The sequence below is a fragment of the Hyalella azteca genome, unplaced genomic scaffold (genome assembly GCF_000764305.2).
Source record: "Hyalella azteca isolate HAZT.00-mixed unplaced genomic scaffold, Hazt_2.0.2 contig5366, whole genome shotgun sequence".
NCBI classification, from domain to species: Eukaryota; Metazoa; Arthropoda; class Malacostraca; order Amphipoda; family Hyalellidae; genus Hyalella; species Hyalella azteca.
Window position 1 is genome coordinate 395,769 of NW_025935560.1, and position 20,787 is coordinate 416,555.

Sequence of the window (20,787 nt, forward strand, 5' to 3'; positions counted from 1 at the left end):
CTCTGATTTTATTACGTTTGCCTATCATCATCCATAACACATTAGGTCTTGATCCGAAATTCCATTAAAATATCATAATCAGTTTAGAAACAACGTAAGAAGTTTACATTAAAAGATGCATGAAGTTTCCTTCATGCAAGAAATTATTCAATTATATATAACTTTTGTCTACGGATACATTTACCGTCGCCAATGCTATTCGTACCTGATGGCTTGGGAACAAGAGGTTCCGTCAGTACACGAAGGGATAGAATATTTTCTACACAGAAGTGGCGCATGAACTTCGTTTTAGCATTTTTATGTATGGTTAAGTTATTCATACGTACCGTCTTCTTAATTAGCACGCACTTCATTATTTTGTCGTGCTTGGCTGTTGACTAGAAAACTAATTTGATTGACTAGAAGATTGACTAGATTAGATTGACTAGAAACACTAATTACCTGATCACATCTATTACACTTCAATATCAATATTTGTCATTAAAAAATGATCTTGTAAAGAATTTTTATTATAGAGAAATGGATAATGGGAAGAAGTATGTATTGAACTGTCGCTCCAAGCCACTGCTAGAAAATATCTTTAGCAACTGTCCAAACCATTTCTCTGAGACTATCAACTCGGCGTTTATGCGAAAACTATTATTTTAATGGCAGAGATACTCACCTAAAATACACGCGTTGAGTTTAAAAAAAATTCAATATGTCTATGTTAAGCAACTCATGAAACGTTCTCTGTTATTCCGTTCAGCAGTTCTTACCACAACATCCGCTTCTTGAAATGCTCAGAATGAACAATTATATATTCTGGCCCCATCTTCTCATCAGATTCTTTATTTAATTAGACGTTTGCAAAGTGCTCCTAATAAATTATTCTTCGACGACAAAGAAATTTTCAGGTTGTGGCTCAGTCTGGTAGCGCTGAGTAGGAAACGTCTGCTTAAAACATTGTCGTCCTGGCACAACTTTGCCATTCTCTCGATGGACCAAAAAATCCCTGCTGACCGCTCAGTATCTGGCAAAGTTTTGCTGGGTGTCGCCCCCGACCACAAATAGAAACCAAACGGATGGACTAGAGAGAAGTTGCGGCCGATACAGAGCTTCGTCCCGACCCTTATAAACGTGACCGCCATGTTCTAGGTCTCAATGCTTCAATTCCACTTATATAAAACAACGGATTCAAACTAAATTATAATATGCGCCATTATTCTAGTCTTATCGAGACATACAATATATTGACATAAATAAAGTGCACTGCATTTCGATAGTAATGCTGCATTGAGGTTTGTAGGTGAAATTTTAATTCACTTGGCATCATAAGCATAATAACTTTAATTCTCCGCTTGAGTTCTCCTCAAAATTTCCTCAGAAAAATGTTCTAAATATGAAACAGTAGCTTTAAACTATTGATAAATCTCACATTAAAAATATTGTTATTGTTTGCACACAAATTCCGAAATTAAACACTGATAGAAGGCACGCACGCATTTCGGAACCCGTCTTTGCACGGTGCTTTAAAAAAGACGAATTCCACTCCCGATGAGCTCTGCCACTTGGTGCATGTTGACGCAGCGATGATCGAAAATGCCACTTCCACTTCTGTAGAAATATAGTAGCATCGGCAGCCAACCTTCCACAGTCGAATGGCCACTGCTGATTCATCGATGAATATGAATTGCGTTACCAATTGTGTGGTAGCACGGTGTGTGATTATAGGGACTGCAACTACACACCTCTCATTGACGGTCAATTTGTCCACAGGTGCTGGTTTTAGTTGAAGCGTAAAATAGCACTCTGTTGAACAATTGGCGTTCCTTTTGAAGTTGTTGTAATTGAGGAAGACAGAAATGTGTTGCCGACAATATATCACTGACTGACAGGTTGTGAACAACTGAACATGTCTCATTCAACAATTGATTGAACAGCGGCTTGGAATGCGAAATTCATTCCCAGCGTAGTTTTTAAGCCTTACTTGTCTAGCTTCACATAGCAATGCGGTTTTACAATTCCACTCACAGTTAAGATACTTATTGACTCTGAGTCAAACAAATTGTGTTATAAAATACTTGAATGCACGCCTGGAATTCTGGATATTGCTTCTCATAGAGCATAAACGTTTGTAAATTAAATCGAAACCATTCTGTTGCTGCAAACAAAATCATTTCAACATGATCATTTTTCTCTTGAATTTGATCCAATTTATCGTTTTCCCAGAGAGCTGATCACTTCTTCGACTCGAACAAGTACCTACTATTACCATTCGTATAAATCGTTTGCAACGAATTTAAAAAAAGAACGTTCTACGTTTAAAGCTCTATTGCATAAATCACCCAAAACCGTGTCTTATTATTCCTCCTGAGATTATGAATAACGTTGAATGAGCAAAGAAACTCTACGTTGAAATGCAGTTTGTCATCCCAAGGTCTCCTGTTGCAAAAAATTACCGAGTTCTTCAGATTATTGCGCTCGTGGGGCCACTCGCTTTGATTTTTATTTCTAGGTCCCATAAATCCTGAACAGCCTTCCGCCTTTTCTAATTAAAGAAAGAACACCTCGCCAAATTTGCGTTGGCCTCCAGGCGAAAATATTAAGATATTTTATTTATCTCTAGCGCCTCGTGTCGCTGAGGGGCTATGAGATAGCCGAAAAAGTGTGAGCGTTCCTAGGAAAAATATTGAAAGGCTGGGAAATACTATGAGAGAAGAGCTAACACAACGATGAGATGTCGAGGCAGTGGCGCACTTCTGAAGAAGATTCGCTGAAAATATGTCTAGTCAAAGCAGCTGCTTACAAAACTATGCGAAGAGAGAGCAGTCTGCTTGCTCCTCCTTCCTCATTACACGTCTTGATTCTTTCTCAAACTCAAGCAAAAATGTCAAATGAAATGAGCGATGTACATGACCTGCATGACAACTCATGTTTTCCACAGTGACAACGTGGCTCTGTTTGTATCCATGCTTCTTTCCGAGCTTTAAAAATATTTTTCTGTGATCCAAACAGCCTTGGCTCTTTTCAGGTCTGAGCAAATCTCGCCGAGTAAATCTAGCAGCGAAATTCGTAATGCGAAGAGATGGGTTAAAAATGTAAAATCATATAGCTTTACGTGAGCTAATATCAAGCTTGCGTTCATGTCTATAATTCTTGAATCATAGTTTATTAGTAATATAATTTTTGATCCATTTTTTAATGAAAAATTAGTGTTTCTCGATCACAGAAAAAAATAAAGTTCAATTGCTGGTAGGATTTAATTGTGAAGAAAACTTCTTTATCTGATATTGTCACATCATTTGCAAACAATTGAAAAGATAATTTCATTTGTAGTTAAGTTAAACAGGAACAAACCATCCACGCAGCGTCAAGTCTGCCCTCGGCAAAAGCTCGAGGGTGAGATATGAAGACCAGACGAGATTAATTAGGCTTTTCTCATCAAAAAACTCTTAGTCGAGTTTCTAATCTGGGAAATTTTGGCCTGTCTAGCCGCAAAAACGAGACAGATAACGTCTGTCAAAACTCGACGATGCGGGACCACGGTTTATATTTATAAATATATTTATGAAACGTTTTGATAATTGCATTTCCACAGCATTGCAAATTGGAAACTCAACGATAAGATTAGAGAAATTTAGTTTTCTTTTCTTTCATGCCGATGTACATAAGTGAATGTTAGTCCTGGAAATATTTTTGACTCCAAATTATTGTTCCAAAATGACAAATTATCAAGATTTATAGAGAACAATTAGTATACTAGAAATTAATTTTTGTGCATTTTCTCACGTTCCAATCTGAAATTGCATCAGAAAATGGTCATCTAATAGCTACGGTTTAAAATATAACTGTTCTGTGCAATTAGAGACAATAATCTCTGGATCTTTTCCGACGCCGTGTTAAAAACCTGGTTTGTATTTTAGGAGCCTCATTTATCTGCTAGCGATATGCGTGGATTAATCTTAAAAAACGTCAGACCATCATTTTAGCCTCTGTCCAATTCGTTGTGAGGTTTTCCAGCGCCTGGTGTGCCAGTTTATTAGCAAAGTTTACATGTTTCTTTTGCCGCAGCTCACTTATGCGAACCAAACTTCCTTCAAGTGAACTGAAACTTCCAAAGTTATCGCTAACTGCCTGACTCGTACTAAACTCACTTCTCGTCCTGTGGTGAGAATAACTAAAAATTGCTTTATCACGTGAGATTGGCCGTACGTTCACCCAGCTGTGCTGCATTTTTCTTCCAGTGATGGCACTTGCTGGCACCAATTTGTACCTATCAGAGCTCCCGCATCCGACTAAACTAATCGAGTCAGCTGGTGCAGTCAATAGAACCTCTCCGACCGCTGTGTCGTTGTCTGTAAAAAACAAGTTTGCACAGCACGTCACCGCCTGGATTGCCAAGAAGCTTCCAATTGAAATGTAAACCAAAGTTGTGACCACGAGTTTCGGAACTGCCGCGGCGCCATTAGTTAAAGAACGTGACTTGAAGCTCTAACTCCTACCCACCGCACAGCGGTATGCGACACTCCGGTCGCTTGACAGACTTCAAAATTACTAATTTTTCGCACAGACTAATTCTACACATCTTTCTTATTAGACATTTACGAGATTAAACTTAGATCTTGCAAATTATTTAATGCTCACGTCTCACAAACCATTGTATGTTGCCAAAACATTCATAATTAATTTGTGACTGAATTCTAAGCTTTCTAATTCGAGAATGTTTTTTTAAGATCATAAAAATCTTTCATGTTTAACTGCATAGTTCATATTTTGATAGAATTTTCTTTACAGATTACAATGTATTTTCTTAGATATAATGCTTTAGTATGAAGTTTTAAGTACATCAAGTTTATCGTTATTAATTATTATGGTACCATAGTACAATTAATGCAGTAAGAACCATATAGATAGAAGATAAATTTTCAATGTTTCTTTTCATATTCTTATCACAGCAATGTCCATGACAATATTTTTTTGCACCTATATACAAATATTTTACCATGCAACCTTTTTTCATTTCAATTGTGATAATCTTTTATTCTTCTTAATATCCGGACACACTATTGATATCTCAGCAACGTCATCTACTTTAGTCTATTGCACAATATTAATAATCACCTGATATAAGAAAATTATACTGAATGTCAGAAACAAAAATATAAACACCATAAAAACTTTTCGCCCTGTACATAGCGTAACTTGTGCACGATGACGAGCGTATATAGCGAGATTCTCTCACTGCCATTTGCGCATTTCTTGTGGGCCTCTGAGAACAGAGTTCACTTTCTGCAAAGGCTGGCATAACTGAAGGTTCCTTCTCAACTTCCAGTCTCCAAATTAGCTGCTTTCAGGAACTTGACGGCAAATTTGGTCTCTCTTTTGATTCCTTTGTGTAGGTCTGTAGTTTTGTGAGCTCCTTTGATGACCCGGGATACAAAAAAAAAGTTTTCTTGCTCCAAGGCGAAAACCCGAAAGGACGGAGAAGGCACGCAGGCGCTCGTCCGTGAATGATGGTTACAAAAAAGGTTTAAACGCACTAAACTTGAGCGAAACTAATGCCGGTACTTTGTGACAAAAGCTCAAGAGTTCTTTGGGCTGCATCTTCTGGCCCCAGGCGATTGTAGAGCGTCACTCTGAAGACCAGATAAGAGGTGCCGTATTATCATGACAGCCTCGACCTCTGCTCACCATTTTTTTTCGCAAAAATTGACAAAAAAATATTCCAAAATTTCAACCAACTTCAGCTCCAGTTTAATTTTTAATTATTTAAACACATTGTAAGCGCAAAATGAAAATATAATTGTGAAAAATTGCTGCGTCATTCTTATCGGAGCAAAGTGACGTTTAAAATAACAAGACATGAAAAAAGAAATTGAGAACGATAATTTTTTAAAGATAAATTTGATAATGCTGCACATATATTAACAGGAGTTCTCGCACAGAGAGAATGTTACCTGCGACACACGTCAGGAGTTCAAAGCGGTATAATCCTGCATGCTGTCCTTGATTTGAGTGCAAGCAAAAGAAATCGCCATCACCCAACGCCAGTTTTCTGTTCCTGACTTTAGAGGGATTTGAAGTTTCCACAAAACGGTCTTCTGAGCTCTGTTGCTGCTTTCTTCACGAACGATGCATGAAGGAGACTCATTTTCTTAAAATGTTTTCTTAAACACATGGAAAAATTGCACTATCACCTTATAGGTGAGGTAAACTGAGCGTGGATAAAAGATGATAAAGGCAGGAACATTTTGCGATGTCCTGGTGAAACTTTAAGCGTACATGGCAACATGAAAAATTGTAGTGCAAATGAAATTCTTAAGAGGTTCATTCAGGGGCATTTAAATTTATATCATTTTACATTGCGAGAAAAACGAGTTAGGTTTGATAGGTTCTAATTATATTTTAAAAGAAACTCTTAAGCTTAGCCAGACCCGAATTGTAAAACTATTACATTTTAATGGCTAAACTGATTTCTCCCCTATTACCAACTCTAATTAATTAAAAATCAAACGCCAATCATAAGCGAGGAAAATCGCTGACGCCACTAAAACCATCGCTCTGAAGGCAATTAGCGACGCCGTATTGCGCTGCCACGACACAGCAGTCACACGGCGGCGGTGATTTACGCCACTCAGCCACTGAGGCCGATGCTGCATGGCAAACACCGGCCATATAGGAGATGCAGCTCTGTACATTCCGCGCCGATCGGGATTCCAGACCCGAGTTCATGAGCACATTGGTAAAACTCAATGCATATTAAGAAATTTAATAGAATTATGATTTTGCCAACAAAATTCTTCAGGTTTCAGAGTTAAAAGTTGTGTCCACTGTGTAGAAATTGGGAATTAAATCAGTGGAATTGAAATGAACTGAATGATATTATTCAGAAATGGCGGATAATTACAGTAATCTAAAATTATCGGCATTCATACAAATTCTTATAGTGTATATATATATTTGCAGATCTAGCTGTTATTTACTAACGAGGGAACACATTTATAAATTATTACATAGGAACAAATGTTTCATCCGGCTCCATTTTTAAACAATTTTTACTATTTTGGTACCTTCCTTGTCATTTTTTTCGGTTGAAAAGCAGCAAACTCTACAATTTTCAAGTTAGAGGTTTATTACAGAAGAGACTTTTTCCAAACTTCTTCTAGGTGGAAATGGGCCCATCAATCCCATTATGAGAAGTTTTAATGAACTTAGGCTTGATGATAGATAGTTCGATGAAAAATGTTCTATGGAGCGCGATCAGTAAAACTTCCCATTTAAGAACAATGCATCTTGAATAACTATCAAGATCATTACTATAATTAAACTCGTTGCCCATAGAGAATGAACATGGATTACCAGATCTGATTGAGTGGAAAATATCTTTTCCGTTTTCAAGGAACATGTTGCTTTAAACAGAATTTTGGGAAAAGTTACCCCTGTTTATTTATCTGGTAATGTTAGCTAATGAAGTCATTTAAAAGATATAGTAAGCTTTAGTCAACAGAAGCCTTGCGGTAGTGCCGGCCAACGTCACCTCAAAGCCTCTTCACGCTACCCAAAAACGCCTTCTTGCGAGATTGATGGCCATAATTGGCTTTGAAGTTGCGTGTTTGCGGCGAATTTTTCTAGGAAACTTCTTATTGTTGTCGAGCAGTGATAGCCGCTCACAGGCGCGCTCTCCTTCATTAGACGCGATGCGAGCCTCACCTGCAGCCCCAGCATCAGCCTGATTAGCATTCAGCCTACCCGCATTCAGCCTGATTAGCATTCAGCCTACCCGCATTCAGCCTGATTAGCATTCAGCCTACCCGCCTTGCATGTCCTCGTCACATTGCCTAACTTATTCATAGCCTGATTAGCATTCAGCCTACCCGCATTCAGCCTGATTAGCATTCAGCCTACCCGCATTCAGCCTGATTAGCATTCAGCCTACCCGCATTCAGCCTGATTAGCATTCAGCCTACCCGCCTTGCATGTCCTCGTCACATTGCCTAACTTATTCATAGTTTCATTATTAATGACGGAACGAGTATTCTGTGTGTTTGTTATGAGGGTTTTAAGACTACTGGAATTATTTATATCAGTTTGTAAAAAAATCTTTGATTTTGTTTGTAAGTACATCTACATCTAGAATTAGGCACAATAATTGGAATTGAGGTATCGAAAATTTGAAGAAGATATCGTAAATTTTCTATCCATTAGGGTATTAATAAATGATACATTTTTTGCTCACATTTGACTAGCCACAAAAACTGCCTTCCTAGCTTTAAATCTCTATAATTTATTCTAAGTAAATATTTAAAATACCAACAGTTGAAACATAAGGAAGATGCATTTATTTCAAGAAGAAGAATTTAATCATGGTAAAATTGCAAATGATATAAAATAACGCATGCCCTTGTTCGAGTTGAATTTGTCATCTTGCTTTTGCGATGTTTATGCCGGCGAGGCGACAGGAGGTTAACGATGGTTCAGAAATGTTTGACAATTGAAGGTGCACTGCGCGCTCGGAATTACCAGCATAGCTACGCAATGAAGTGCACTCGTGCCACGGCGCCTGCATATGGACGTTCAAAGACACTGCAATCCATTGATGTAGGCGGCCTGATTAAATCCGGCCACCAAAACGCGATGAAATCCACGCTGACCGCCGCCAACTAATCCAGCAGCAGCGGCAACTTAATTGCAACGCCTCAAACTTCCTGAAAACTATTTCGAATTCGAAACTGTTTGTCAATCATATCACCATACTAAACGTAGGGATATGATGAAAAATGATTATTTAAAATATTACATTGCATCGAAAAATTGCTAATGAATTTTCACATTCAACATTCAACTGCTTGTTGCAACGAATACTTGAAATTCCGTGAAGAGTTTTTCGAATTTTCCACGTCGTCCATGAAAATTTTTCACGAATTTTCCACGTCGTCCATTCCTTCTTGTTTTCGTTGCATTATATGCAATATAGGAAGGGTGGTGAGGGAGGCTAGGTCGGCCTCTGAAGTCACAGGCTGGAAAACGACGTTCGCCGCGCAATTTGGAGAAGTTGGCATACAATTCTGGTGATGAAAGGAGAGTTGGTTTGAAGGACGAGACTTGCAACGATTTAGAGGAAACTTTCTGAAAACTTTCACAGTTTTACCGTCTCAAGGAGATTTTAAAGCTGCAGCCAAGCCCGAATAAATTTGTTTTCAGAATTCATAGATTCAAAAGAATTTGACTCGCATTACCATAAGGACGCTTTAAATTTATTGGATAGTATATTATTATTTCTTCGTACAAATTCAAAATGATGAACTGAATACTTTTTGTTCTGTGACAATAAATGATTTTTATTCCGAGTCTGGATGGTAATTGTTATACATATAACATAAATTTCATAATTAGACTGCAAAAGTCTGAACAATAGAATTATTCTGTAATGGCAAGAACACATATTTACGTCGATTCTACAAGCCCCATGTATTTTTCCAGAGAAGCAAGCCATAGAACCGAAATAGTTGTAATACTCCCGTAGATATTTTGTATATTGGGATGGCACCTTCTGGACGAAGGTCCAAAATTCGCCCCAAAGTGAATGATAACTTGGGATATGAAACTCTTGATTGCTTTTTGATAGCCTTCCTCGGCCGCTCAAAAACCGATCATGTGACCAGCCGTCGTATAGAGGCACCAGTAAAGCTATATGTAAAATTCTGCGATTTTTTTTACTTGCTTCTGGAAAGAATCAATAAGCTTTCTACAATCATATATGTAATTCATGTACTTATTTCGTGAACGTATTAAAAAAGCCAACGTTTTTTATATATAAGTTATAATATAATAATATAAGTATATATAAATATAATATAAGTTTTTTATGAACAGCCAAAACGACGTTATATTTCAGATATCATACATAGGCAGCAGTGAAAACATTCCAAGCATAAAAGTCAGGTAATTCATAATTAAATATCATACATTTATTCGGCTCACCCTTAGCCTGACATCAACCTTGATGAGAGTGTGAGAAGCTTTCTAAATTACAGAAGCATCCAGATTTCGATTCTTTTGAAGCGAGCTGTAGAGGAGTCGACGTGTACTCAGCTATCCCTTGGGCCTGCGAGCGAATGCTTAATGCTTTTCTTTAGCGATATCAGACGTCGATTCTACAAAAGCCCGCCTTTCTAAAGCCTCTCGAGGGAGTCCCTGAGCTGCTTGAATTAAGATCCTTTCAAAGAACAAACTCTAGCGGGAGATGAATCCTAGACTCCACAACCGCAGGTCCCTGGAATGGAGAGGAATCAGGAGTCTGCGTTACTGAGGCCTCTTCGGGAAACTGCGAGGCCATTGTTACCGCTATTGTTCGGATTCTTGCAGGTCTTATTAGTTGAAACTTTACCTGAACCCATGAAACTTATTTGTCGTATTGTTTCCTACCCTTCATATCACGGGAGAACAATTGGATTTTTCAAAATTTATTCACTCATATTGGTTTATAAACTAACATTAATTCACTAGTAATTGCTAAATTAATAATGTTAGAAAAGAATGAACCTTGCACATTACTTAGGTTGAGCCAAATCCGGATAAATTACCGTGCATTTGATTGGTCTCACGTACAGCATTTTTGGATAATATTGGACAACTAATATTGACAAGCAGCTTATTAACTCAAACTCGAAATGTAATTGCTTGAGCGGACCACGTTATGATATGTCGATTAGTTGATTTATCCTTTTCCTAAATAGTTTTTAGACATACAGGAAAACTTTATTATTCCATCGTTTACCGCGTTACAATCGTAGCATTTTTCTAGACGACTTAGGCAATGTTGTCGCAATGTCTTGATAAAAAACGGAATTCGGTGCGCACCGGAAGAAACGCTTTCATTGCAGCCCGTAGGTCCCTCATAACGTCTCTTATTGGACGTCTCAAGAGCGCCCTATGCTCGGCTGAAGCCATCGCGCGCGTCGCAGTCGCCGTGTTTCGCCTCTTCGTTGCCGCTCTGCTCCGAGATGAGAAGACCGAGTTCGAGTGTCGACTTCGCTGTAAACTTGCACGCTCCAACTTATTAAGACCAGATGGCCTGCTCGAATACTCGATGGAATTCAAAGTAAAATGTGCTATGCTTCCTCCAGCGTGCAATAGCTTCGAATGGTACATCTTCTGCTCCCAATACGCATGGGAATTTTTTCATTACCTATACTATGAGTTATGCATGTAAATACTTTCATCGTCATTCAATTGACGTTGGAAGGATTTTCTGTATACTTGTCGCATTATACGACCGAATTCAATGAACTATTTGAATTAGCCCAGTGAATTGAATTGAATAATCATGTTACACTGACTTCGAATAATTCATCACCGTGAAAATTTGGAATGAAAAGAGAAGTGACAGTATATAATTCAAACATGTTCTACATATGCACTTGTTAGCAAATGAACATTTTGATTGACGGAACCATAAAGGAAGCTTTTGAATGGTGTGTTGATATTTCAATTCATATCAAAGTGCATAACTTGTCATCCCGCAAGTAATAGGTGAATCAAAACAGTGTAAAGAGACATTAATATGTACATTTGTATTGTGGCATTGCACGAGCTCCACCGCTTGTGATCAGCTTTGTGTGAGGCGCTTTCCATTTTTTGAGCTCCACAATAAATCTTTGAGGGTCGTAATTGGCTGAAGCATCGCTCCGTTAGCTGCAAAAGTGCCACCAATTAACGCTAATACAAAAGGACTGCGAGCTCGTCCTTTGTAACAGCAGTGCCAGAACTGAGTCACTTCAAAATTCCTCTTCATTACACGTATGAGAATACGCCGACAAAATAACATTTTTCGGTACAGCAACTGAGTATTATTATTTGAAGGGGGGTTAGATAATTTTGCCCTTGGGCGTCCAGAGTAGAAAGCTGATTTATGAATCGCTAGTTTCCAAAGTGAATTGATGCAAAGACATGTGATGTTAAATGGCTACCGAGCTCATTAAAAAATTGTTTTTTGACCACGTAAAGCGTTTTGATAGTGATGGTGTCTCCATCAACTGTACTTGTGTTGTACTATCAACTGTACCATTTAGAGTTGCAGCGCCTCTTGCATGGCCACATTCAGCATTCACAAAGTATCGATATTGAAAGCCACGTCGCACAGAATAAGTCCCTCTTGTTATGATTAATGAGCATCATACATTATATAAAGGACCATGGAATCCCATGAAAATTATGACTTTCGAAGCATTTGTCAATTGCATAACGGGACGAAATATTTCCGTCAATAAAAATTTTTATTAATGGTAATTAATTATTTTATATAGGTGTGTTTCATAAACACATGAGCTGAAAATTATTAAGAATTAAAAACCTTATAAAATTACGCGACAGGTTTTGGGCATATAACTTTCAGATTTGGGTTCTATTAATCCACACTTTTGAGAAAAAATCTTGCAGTCTTAAAATATTAAAAATGTAGAAAGCTCTATTCAATAATTGAAAAATCTTCTGAAGCGAATAAATCAAGTAAGTTGTTGATGAAGAAATTTTCACCATCTTTCGATCACGCGTACAACGTTGAGCGCTCTTAATTTCCCTTTCCAATGCCTTTCTGTTCTCCTCAAAATGTTTGTTGGATAAATTAAAAGTCAACGCCGCTGATTAAAGCTGCAAACAAACTTAATTAAGCCGCATATTGTTCGATGGGCAAAATACATTGCTTAGGTTTCATGCTGAGAGAAGTGTTAATTGTAGGTGAGTCTTCAATCAGAGCTGGACTAATCCAGTCTTGAATGCTATAGGAACAAATTACGTAGAGGAAGTCCTGATGTGAAGTTGAACAATATACTTAGAAGAAGTCCTGAAGTAAAATTGAACAATTTACTTAGAAGTCCGGAAGTGAAGTTGAACAATTTACTTAGAAGTCCTGAAGTGAAGTTGAACAATTTACTTAGAAGTCCTGAAGTAAAATTGAACAATTTACTTAGAAGAAGTCCTGAAGTAAAATTGAACAATTTACTTAGAAGAAGTCCTGAAGTGAAGCTGAACAATTTTCTTGGAAGAAGTTTTAATATGAAGCTGAACAATTAAGTGACTGGAAGTCTTTGCGCGGAGCTGAACAATTAACTCAAAGGAAACCGTGCAGCGAAGATGAACTCTGAAGTGCGAGTTGCTGTGCCGCGCTGCGTCTGGCGATCTGATGCTGATTTCCCTAGAGAACATGAGCACGGCTGATGCTCCTTTTTAGCGCAATGAAATTTCCCTTTAATTAGGATCCAAAGCTTAATAATGCTCACTCAATGGCCTAAAAAACTGCAGCGGATGTGACACTGGGATACAATTATCTAGTAGAACTCTACAGTATATCCTTGTCATTTTTATTGAAGCCTTAGGAAAAGGTACAATCATTTTCAAAAAATGCGAACAAGTGCATTTGGACCGCTGAAGATTTCATGAAATTTTATGCAGTTCAACTAACTTCATTAGCCCGCAAGAATTCTGAGAAGACCAACTCTTGTTATTTTTTTAAGCACTAACAAGTCGGACTTCGGGCAGGTCCAGCCAAATTTTTTCTGGTAAGTTTCAGCGGGTTCATTCATTCAAAGAACAAACCGAATTACTTCTTTTCTCTGCTTCCACAAGCGCTACTCGGAATTTACACGCATTAAAACTTTGATGTGTGTGCTGCATTTTAGATTTTTTTGTTTTTTGTTTATATAACCTAAGCATAGTGATTCGGCACCTTGAAAAGAACTTTTATTGCAAACGTTGATTGGAATCAGGTTCTAGAGAGCCTCGCTTAGTTTTAATCATTCCTTCTGATGTAATATTCAAGCAGTGGACACGACCTAGCGTATTTTTACAACACTTCTCTTTAACTTCACTTCTTGTTTGTCTGTCTGTCTGCTACAAATCTTATAATAAAAATTTAACACACTTCTACTTATCCTATCGATCTGAAATTTTACACCCTTGCGTAAAGTTGGAGACAATGCAAGAATCAAATGACAAACTAGATGATTTTAAAAATTAAAATGGTTTTTTTTTTTTGATATTAATAAATTCAAAAAATTATTTTGTCAGCTACAAATCTTAAAACTGACATTTGACACACTTTTACTTGTCCAATTGACCTGAAATTTTGCACACTTGTGTGAAGTCGAAGACAATGCATGAATCAATTGACAGAACAATTAATTTTGAGATAAAAATGTTATATATTAAAAAAATGAAAAATTAATTTTTTTATATTCAAAAAGTAGGATGAGAAATTCATTTTACACCTTTAACATTGGGGACACTGGATTCATTAGAAGTGTTGTCTTTAAAAAGTAATTTTTAAACGTATATTTATTTCTTGTGTGTATATATAAAGGTTATTCCCACTCGCAATAGAAAAGTTCCTACTTTGTCTGGAAAAAAATTTCCTTCCGTCAAAGAAATTTAGAGAACTTTTTTTCACCTAACTTTATCTATGTGCATTTAAAAGCTATGTTTCTGGTCCCTAGTGAACTGGGATTAAAAATGCCGAGAGTCAAGCGGGCAACGCGACGACTTCAATGCCAGCAACCCTTTTTCAAAATTGGGAAACCCTAACTCCTTACGCTCTTTATTAGTTTAAATATTTATTCCTATCAAATGAAAATAGAAAACAGAATTTCAGTCGACTCACAACTCTTCAAAGCGAAGTACTACATAATTCTGTCAAATTCAGTATATATGACCGCCTACTGTTCTATATTGTAGAAAATAAAAGTGACGCTATTTTCAAGACGCTATATTTATGTCAGCTCTTTTAACATTTAAACGAACACAGATAGATGCTCAGTACTTTCTAGAGCGGCGCCGACTACAGTTACATTCCTTTTCCTGACTACAGCTACCTTGTAAATAAGCCCTGCAGTGTGAAATATAAGATGTGTTGCAGCGAGAGAGCTGTAAAATTGGAGCAGCAGAAGCGCAGCTCGTCGAATAAGACGAAGTTTAAAGCACTTCCTTCGCAGTCGATTTAGCTGAGATCTCTGCGATGGGCTGGCCTGTTCTCGTGCGATGAGAACCAATGCTTGCTTCAGACTTGGGGTAACTCTTAGAGCACTTCAGGGAACTTCTCAAATAAAAGTTACGATAGAGACCGTTACAAAGAAAACACTGCGAGACCGCCATTTCGCTATGCGGTATCATCGGCATTCTGTAACCATCGTCCATGTACACTCTGAAATTGGTCCTGTTAAGAAGAATCTTTAAATTAAATTGTTTCTAATGAAAATGGTTAAATAGAAAAATAAAAAAATGTTCACGCTCTGAGTTATAGCCAATAGATATCGCATGATCATCATGAGAATCATCAGAAATTCACATACATACTTTACGTTCAATTAAAATCGTCTCACTTAAATCTCGGAATTTTCTGGTCTCCCGTCTAACGAGAAAAATGGGTAAATTAAATATATATGGCAGGTGCACAGAACTTGGGTTTAATATTCCAAGCCAATTTACAGCTAAATCCAAGGCAACCAGCAAGAAATAAATTCAAATTTTTTTAGGGATGGCGCTTTGCAATAACTTTTTTAGAGTCTTGTTTACCCGTGAGTTTTCTCATCCCTGTTTTATTGATAATTCATTGTGAAGAGAAGGAATCTTCAATTACAGGGAATAATTCAAACCAAGTAGCACATCAGAAACATCATACCTCATTATATAATAATTTATATCCTCGTTAAACGATAATTTATTACAGGTACAGAGATTAATGTTGCAGGGCAGAGGCGCTGGGAATGTTTACGTCTGTGACGACGCAATTTCAGCTGACCGTGTGAGCTGCCATATGGCCCATCTCAGGACACTTGCTGCCTTATTGAGCAATAGCTTTTAATATCACGATGTCACCGTAAAATCTGTACTCCTAGGTAGCCGATCTTTTAAAATTTGTCAATTGATAGATTACATTAACTTGCATGGATAGGAAAACACAAATGGGATGATTCTCCGCTATTCATTGTTCATGAGTACTTGGGATCTCAATAGTAATTATTGTGGGTAGCCACTTAGAAGTCTGCTCCTGGTGAAATCCTTAACAATCAAATCCTTGCAATATTTGCTTTCGGGTAATGTCCATAGACAACAATGTTTTGATAAGTAAGAAGCTTGATATTTTATTGTATCATGTCACTACACACTGCCCTATTTCACATAGGTTTCTGCCGAGTCATTGAGCGACAGCCGAGCAGACGATCCTTGACACTCGGCGAGCCTCAGCCGCCATCGTCCCATGCGTTGCTTCTCACGATGATAAGGGACAATAACATGTGTCAGCACCACAGGTTCTCATGAAGTGCTGAGTTAAGAAACTTAAGCTTCACAATGAGTGTTTATTGATCTTAACACGCAGTGTGAGTGAGATTTGGGGAAATAACTGAACCTCTCAGTTTTCAGCCATTGGATTTTAGATCGTCACAATGTAAGTAATATTCGTAATTGGATATGATCGGGCCTTTCTCGTTAAATTATTAAAATAAATATTTGGAGTTCATAATGAGTTTATTTATATATGAAACAGTATGACGGTATAGCTACAAAACAGCATTCAATTAATAAATTTATTCGTTACCAAGTATTAGTCGCTATTATAAGTTATATCGCGCATGACCATTGGTCATAATTTTTGCTAAAACTGTTCCAAAATTTTGCTAGCCAAAGTATAGCAAGATAAAACGAAGTATTTTTCATTAAAAAATCTGAACATTTACTGTATAAAACATCATATTTTGAAAGTTCTCCTTAAAGCATTGCACTGCAATAACAAATCCTCCATAAGCAAGCGACGTATGTCAGGCGCGCACTTCTATACGCTAGTCGTGATCGCCGGTGCTCGTCAAAGCCTCAATTAGAGCCGCAATTGAGCAGCTGTTATGCTGCGGAACTTCCAGCAAACTGCAGCCAATAACTCCTCAACTTAGTTTAGACTTGGCGTGTGTGTGAATGTATATCGTGAATTGGACGCGCATCATTGATGCAATATATGCCAGAGATGCATTGAATTTAGTTTAAACTCGGCGTGCGTATAGATCAATAATTATACGTGCACAATGATGCAATAAATGCCACAGGTGTATTGAATGTAGTTTAGACTCGACATTTGTGTATACATCCTGTATTGTACTGTTTGTTTGATTCAGTAAACGTGCATTCATCCGTGAGCATTATTAATGTTCAAGGGTCCATATACCAATGGACTTATTACAAACAAATATTCACGTTGGAAATGAATGGTATATGTATCATTAGATTGTATTTTTCCTTAGACATTGATAAACGTGCATTATTGCCAATGCTATGTAAGGTTGTCTGAATCCCTCAGTACAATATCTTTACCAATTGTGCATATGTGACCTTTCAGTGCACAATATATTTAATTATCCCTTTTCAGTTAAAATGTAATTAATAGCGATCAAAAAACTTTAACTCTGAGCATTTATTTTCTACTTGAACATAACCCGTCTTAAAACACGAAAAATGTTTCAGTCTGATTACTGAAACAATAACTGTGGGTATCATCATAATTTTTGTGTTTTTATTGCTGTTATTCAGTATATTATTTTATTTCAGCTCTTTAATTTTTCCGTAGTGTCATTTAGTTGCCAGTTGCATTATAGCTGTAAATATCATCCAACAGAATCTACCAAATGAAGCCGTTCCTTGCCATCATCGTGGCGCTAAGCGTCGCTGGTCTCGCCAAGTGCGCCATCATCGGACGCGTCGTTTGCGACTCGTCCATCGCCGGCGACATCTACGGGTTCGGCGCCACGCCCGTCAACGGCACCATCGCTGATAGGATCTCCTTCGACGTGTATCAGGGCTCGGTGCGATCACGGTGAACTCCAGTGCTAGGTTGAGATTAGGGTGGGGGATCAGGAGAAATATAGATAGAGAGAAAGAAAGCCAGAGAAAATGAGTAATAGAGAGAGCGAGAGAAGATGAGTAATAGAGAAAAAGGAAGCGAGAGAAAATGAGTAATAGAGAGAGAGAGAGAATGAAAGCGAGAGAAAATGAGTAATAGAGAGAGAGAAAAAGGAAGCGAGAGAAAATGAGTAATAGAGAGAGAGAAAAAGGAAGCGAGAGAAAATGAGTAATAGAGAGAGCGAGAGAAAGAAAGCGAGAGAAAATGAGCAATAGAGAGAGAGAGAGAGAGAAAGAAAGCGAGAGAAAATGAGTAATATAGAGAGAGAGAAAGAAAGCAAGAGAAAATGAGTAATATAGAGAGAGAGAAAGAAAGCAAGAGAAAATGAGTAATAGAGAGAGAAAGAGAAGAAAAGCAAGATAAAATGAGTAATAGAGAGAGCGAGAGAAAGAAGGCGAGAGAAAATTAGTAATGGAGAGAGAAAGAGAAAGAAAGCGAGAGAAAATGAGTAATAGAGAGAGTTAGAGATAGAGAGAAAGACAGCGAGAGAAAATGAGTAATAGAGATAGAGAAAGAAAATAGGAGAGCGTTTTGTAAGGATTGAGAAATCATGTTCAATCCAAAGAAAAACAGAAGAGAGAGACAGAAAAACGAAGTTTATTAGAAATATAAGATCATGTTTGTTTAAACAGAGAGAGAAATTTTTGATATAGTAAAACGGATGTGTTGTTGTAATGTAGAATTTTTTTGTGAACAGAGCGTAAATAAACAGGACACAAGTCTAGTGCGTTGATGTTTCTTGGATATGCACAGGGATATTCTTAGGCTCACGTACTGAATTTCTGTCAGTCATAAAATTTATTGGAATATTCTTTAAAATTTTTTGCAACTTTTGAACCTAGGTTCATTTAACACATCATGAGAGGAATACTTTAACATTCATCTTTTATATTTTTATACGTAACATTTACATTAGTTAGATTTTTCGAACAAAATAAGTCAGTGACAAATAATTAGCACGTGCCAGCTACAACTGGGTTAAAATGTATCTTAGTGATAAATGTGGAGTGCGTTTCAAATGCTGTTGCACATTTACTTCTAAAAATCCAAGGATCTGCTAACATGTTAATAATATGTTTTTGCTGCAGGTTGTGTTGGTGACGAACGTCGCAAGTTACAACACGCGCAGCACCTCAGGCTTCTTGGAACTCAATGACCTCATGAGCCAGTACGCCTCACAGCCATTCATGGTGCTCGCCTTCCCGTCGACACAGTTCAACAGGGTGAGCTCAGTTCAACAGGGTGAGCTCAGTTCAACAGGGTGAGCTAAGTTCAACAGTGTGAGCGTAGTTCAACAGGGTAAGCTCAGTTTAACAGGGTGAGCTCAGTTCAACAGGGAGAGCTCAGCTCAACAGTTGAGCTCAGTTCAACAGGGTGGACTTAGTTCAACAGGGTCAACTCAGCTCAACAGTTGAACTTAATTCAAAAGGGTATGTGTGATTTCAACTGGGCGATGCCAACAGTGACGAACAGAAAATTTGGCTGACTTGCTAAGGAAGACAAGATTACGAAACTAATCTTACATTTATTCCCGCTGATTGCTTCTGTTCAGTTCTCTAATATTATCGGATATTCATGCGAATAAAAACTAAAGTTCCTAAGCAACCTAAATTGTTCATCGAGTTTCCTTACAAACTAGTTTTCTTAACTTACTGCTCTGAAATTTTAAGATTGTAATTTTCTTAACTAACATTATCGAATATGCATTTTGATTGGATAGACACTAATATACAAATTGATCACACAGAAAATGTTCAATCGATCATATAAAAGATGTACAATCGATCAAACAAAAAATGTACCATCGATCAAACAAAAAATTTACAATCGATCAGATAAAAGATGTACAATCGATCAAACAGAAAATGTTCAATCGATCAGATAAAAGATGTACATTCGATCAAACAAAAAATGTACGATCTATCAAACAAAAACGTATAAATATATTCTTTGATCTCGCAGGAAGTGCCGGAGAGTAACGATGAAATGATGGACGCTCTGTTCTACGTGCGCCCTGGCAACGGTTTCGTGCCCACGTTCCCGGTGTTCCAGAAAACGCTTGTGAACGGGGATGGCGAAGACGCGTTCTTCACGTTCATCAAGGTTGCTGCAAGAACTTCAGTTTTAGCTCGATGACTTGCAATAATTTTTCATATTCATTAATCTTTGATTATTTGCATTGTCTCTCTGAAGATTTTTATGGTCAAGGCCTTCATCTATTCCTTTTATTGTTTGTAGAAATAACTTCGAGCTTGACGTTCATAATCAAGATAATGGCTCAAATATACTTCGAAAATTTCAACCCTATTGTTGAATTGGCACAAAAAATTTAATTTCCCGTCTTTCGATTGCAGAGCGGATGTTCGTACACGGAAGAGGAATTTAACGTTGACTTGGAATACTCACCTATGACAGTCTCAGACTTTCGTCAACCCTTCGAAAAAATTCTAGTCGGCAAAGACGGCAAGCCTTATTTCCGCTACCACGCCTCGGTCGACGTTAGCGTTGTCATCGCCGACATAGACGCTTTGTTGGCTGCCTGAAATATGTACTGTACGTGCCTTCCCAACTGATGAGCATCGCATGTTCTTGCAAACTTATTACAAAGAATCTTGAAAAAACTGTCGAAAGGTTATTCTCCGTCTTGTTGTCCTGAGTTTCATCTTAGATGAATCGCTGACAAATGGAGCAGTACAAACACTGCAATAATCGTCCCGTCTTCTTTCTACTTGAAAGACGGAGATATTTTGTAGCAGCGTAGATACCTGCCTCACTATTTGATGTCCCATACGGCCCACCACTGACACAATGGACGCAATTCTGTATTTTTCTTCCCAACCTCCATTCGTTGTTCATGCGGTCGCAGA

At 37.7% G+C, this 20,787-nt stretch overlaps 1 protein-coding gene across 1 annotated transcript; it reads left to right on the forward strand.

Annotated features, from left to right (window-relative positions):
• Nucleotides 1-16,299: 16,299 nt before the first annotated feature.
• Nucleotides 16,300-20,567, forward strand: LOC108681150 (glutathione peroxidase). The gene is made up of 5 exons (XM_018170146.2): nucleotides 16,300-16,420; nucleotides 17,636-17,822; nucleotides 19,009-19,143; nucleotides 19,883-20,023; nucleotides 20,275-20,567. Exons 2-5 carry the CDS (start codon nucleotides 17,646-17,648, stop codon nucleotides 20,461-20,463), a joined length of 642 nt encoding a protein of 213 aa, XP_018025635.1. The 5' UTR covers nucleotides 16,300-16,420; nucleotides 17,636-17,645; the 3' UTR covers nucleotides 20,464-20,567.
• Nucleotides 20,568-20,787: the final 220 nt, after the last annotated feature.

Coding starts and splice junctions, on each gene's coding strand:
- LOC108681150 (XM_018170146.2), top strand. CDS start 17,646: ATGAAGCCGTTCCTTGCCATCATCGTGGCGCTAAGCGTCGCTGGTCTC. Junction 19,144..19,882: donor CGTCGACACAGTTCAACAGG/GTGAGCTCAGTT, acceptor TTGATCTCGCAG/GAAGTGCCGGAGAGTAACGA. Junction 20,024..20,274: donor CGTTCTTCACGTTCATCAAG/GTTGCTGCAAGA, acceptor TTTCGATTGCAG/AGCGGATGTTCGTACACGGA.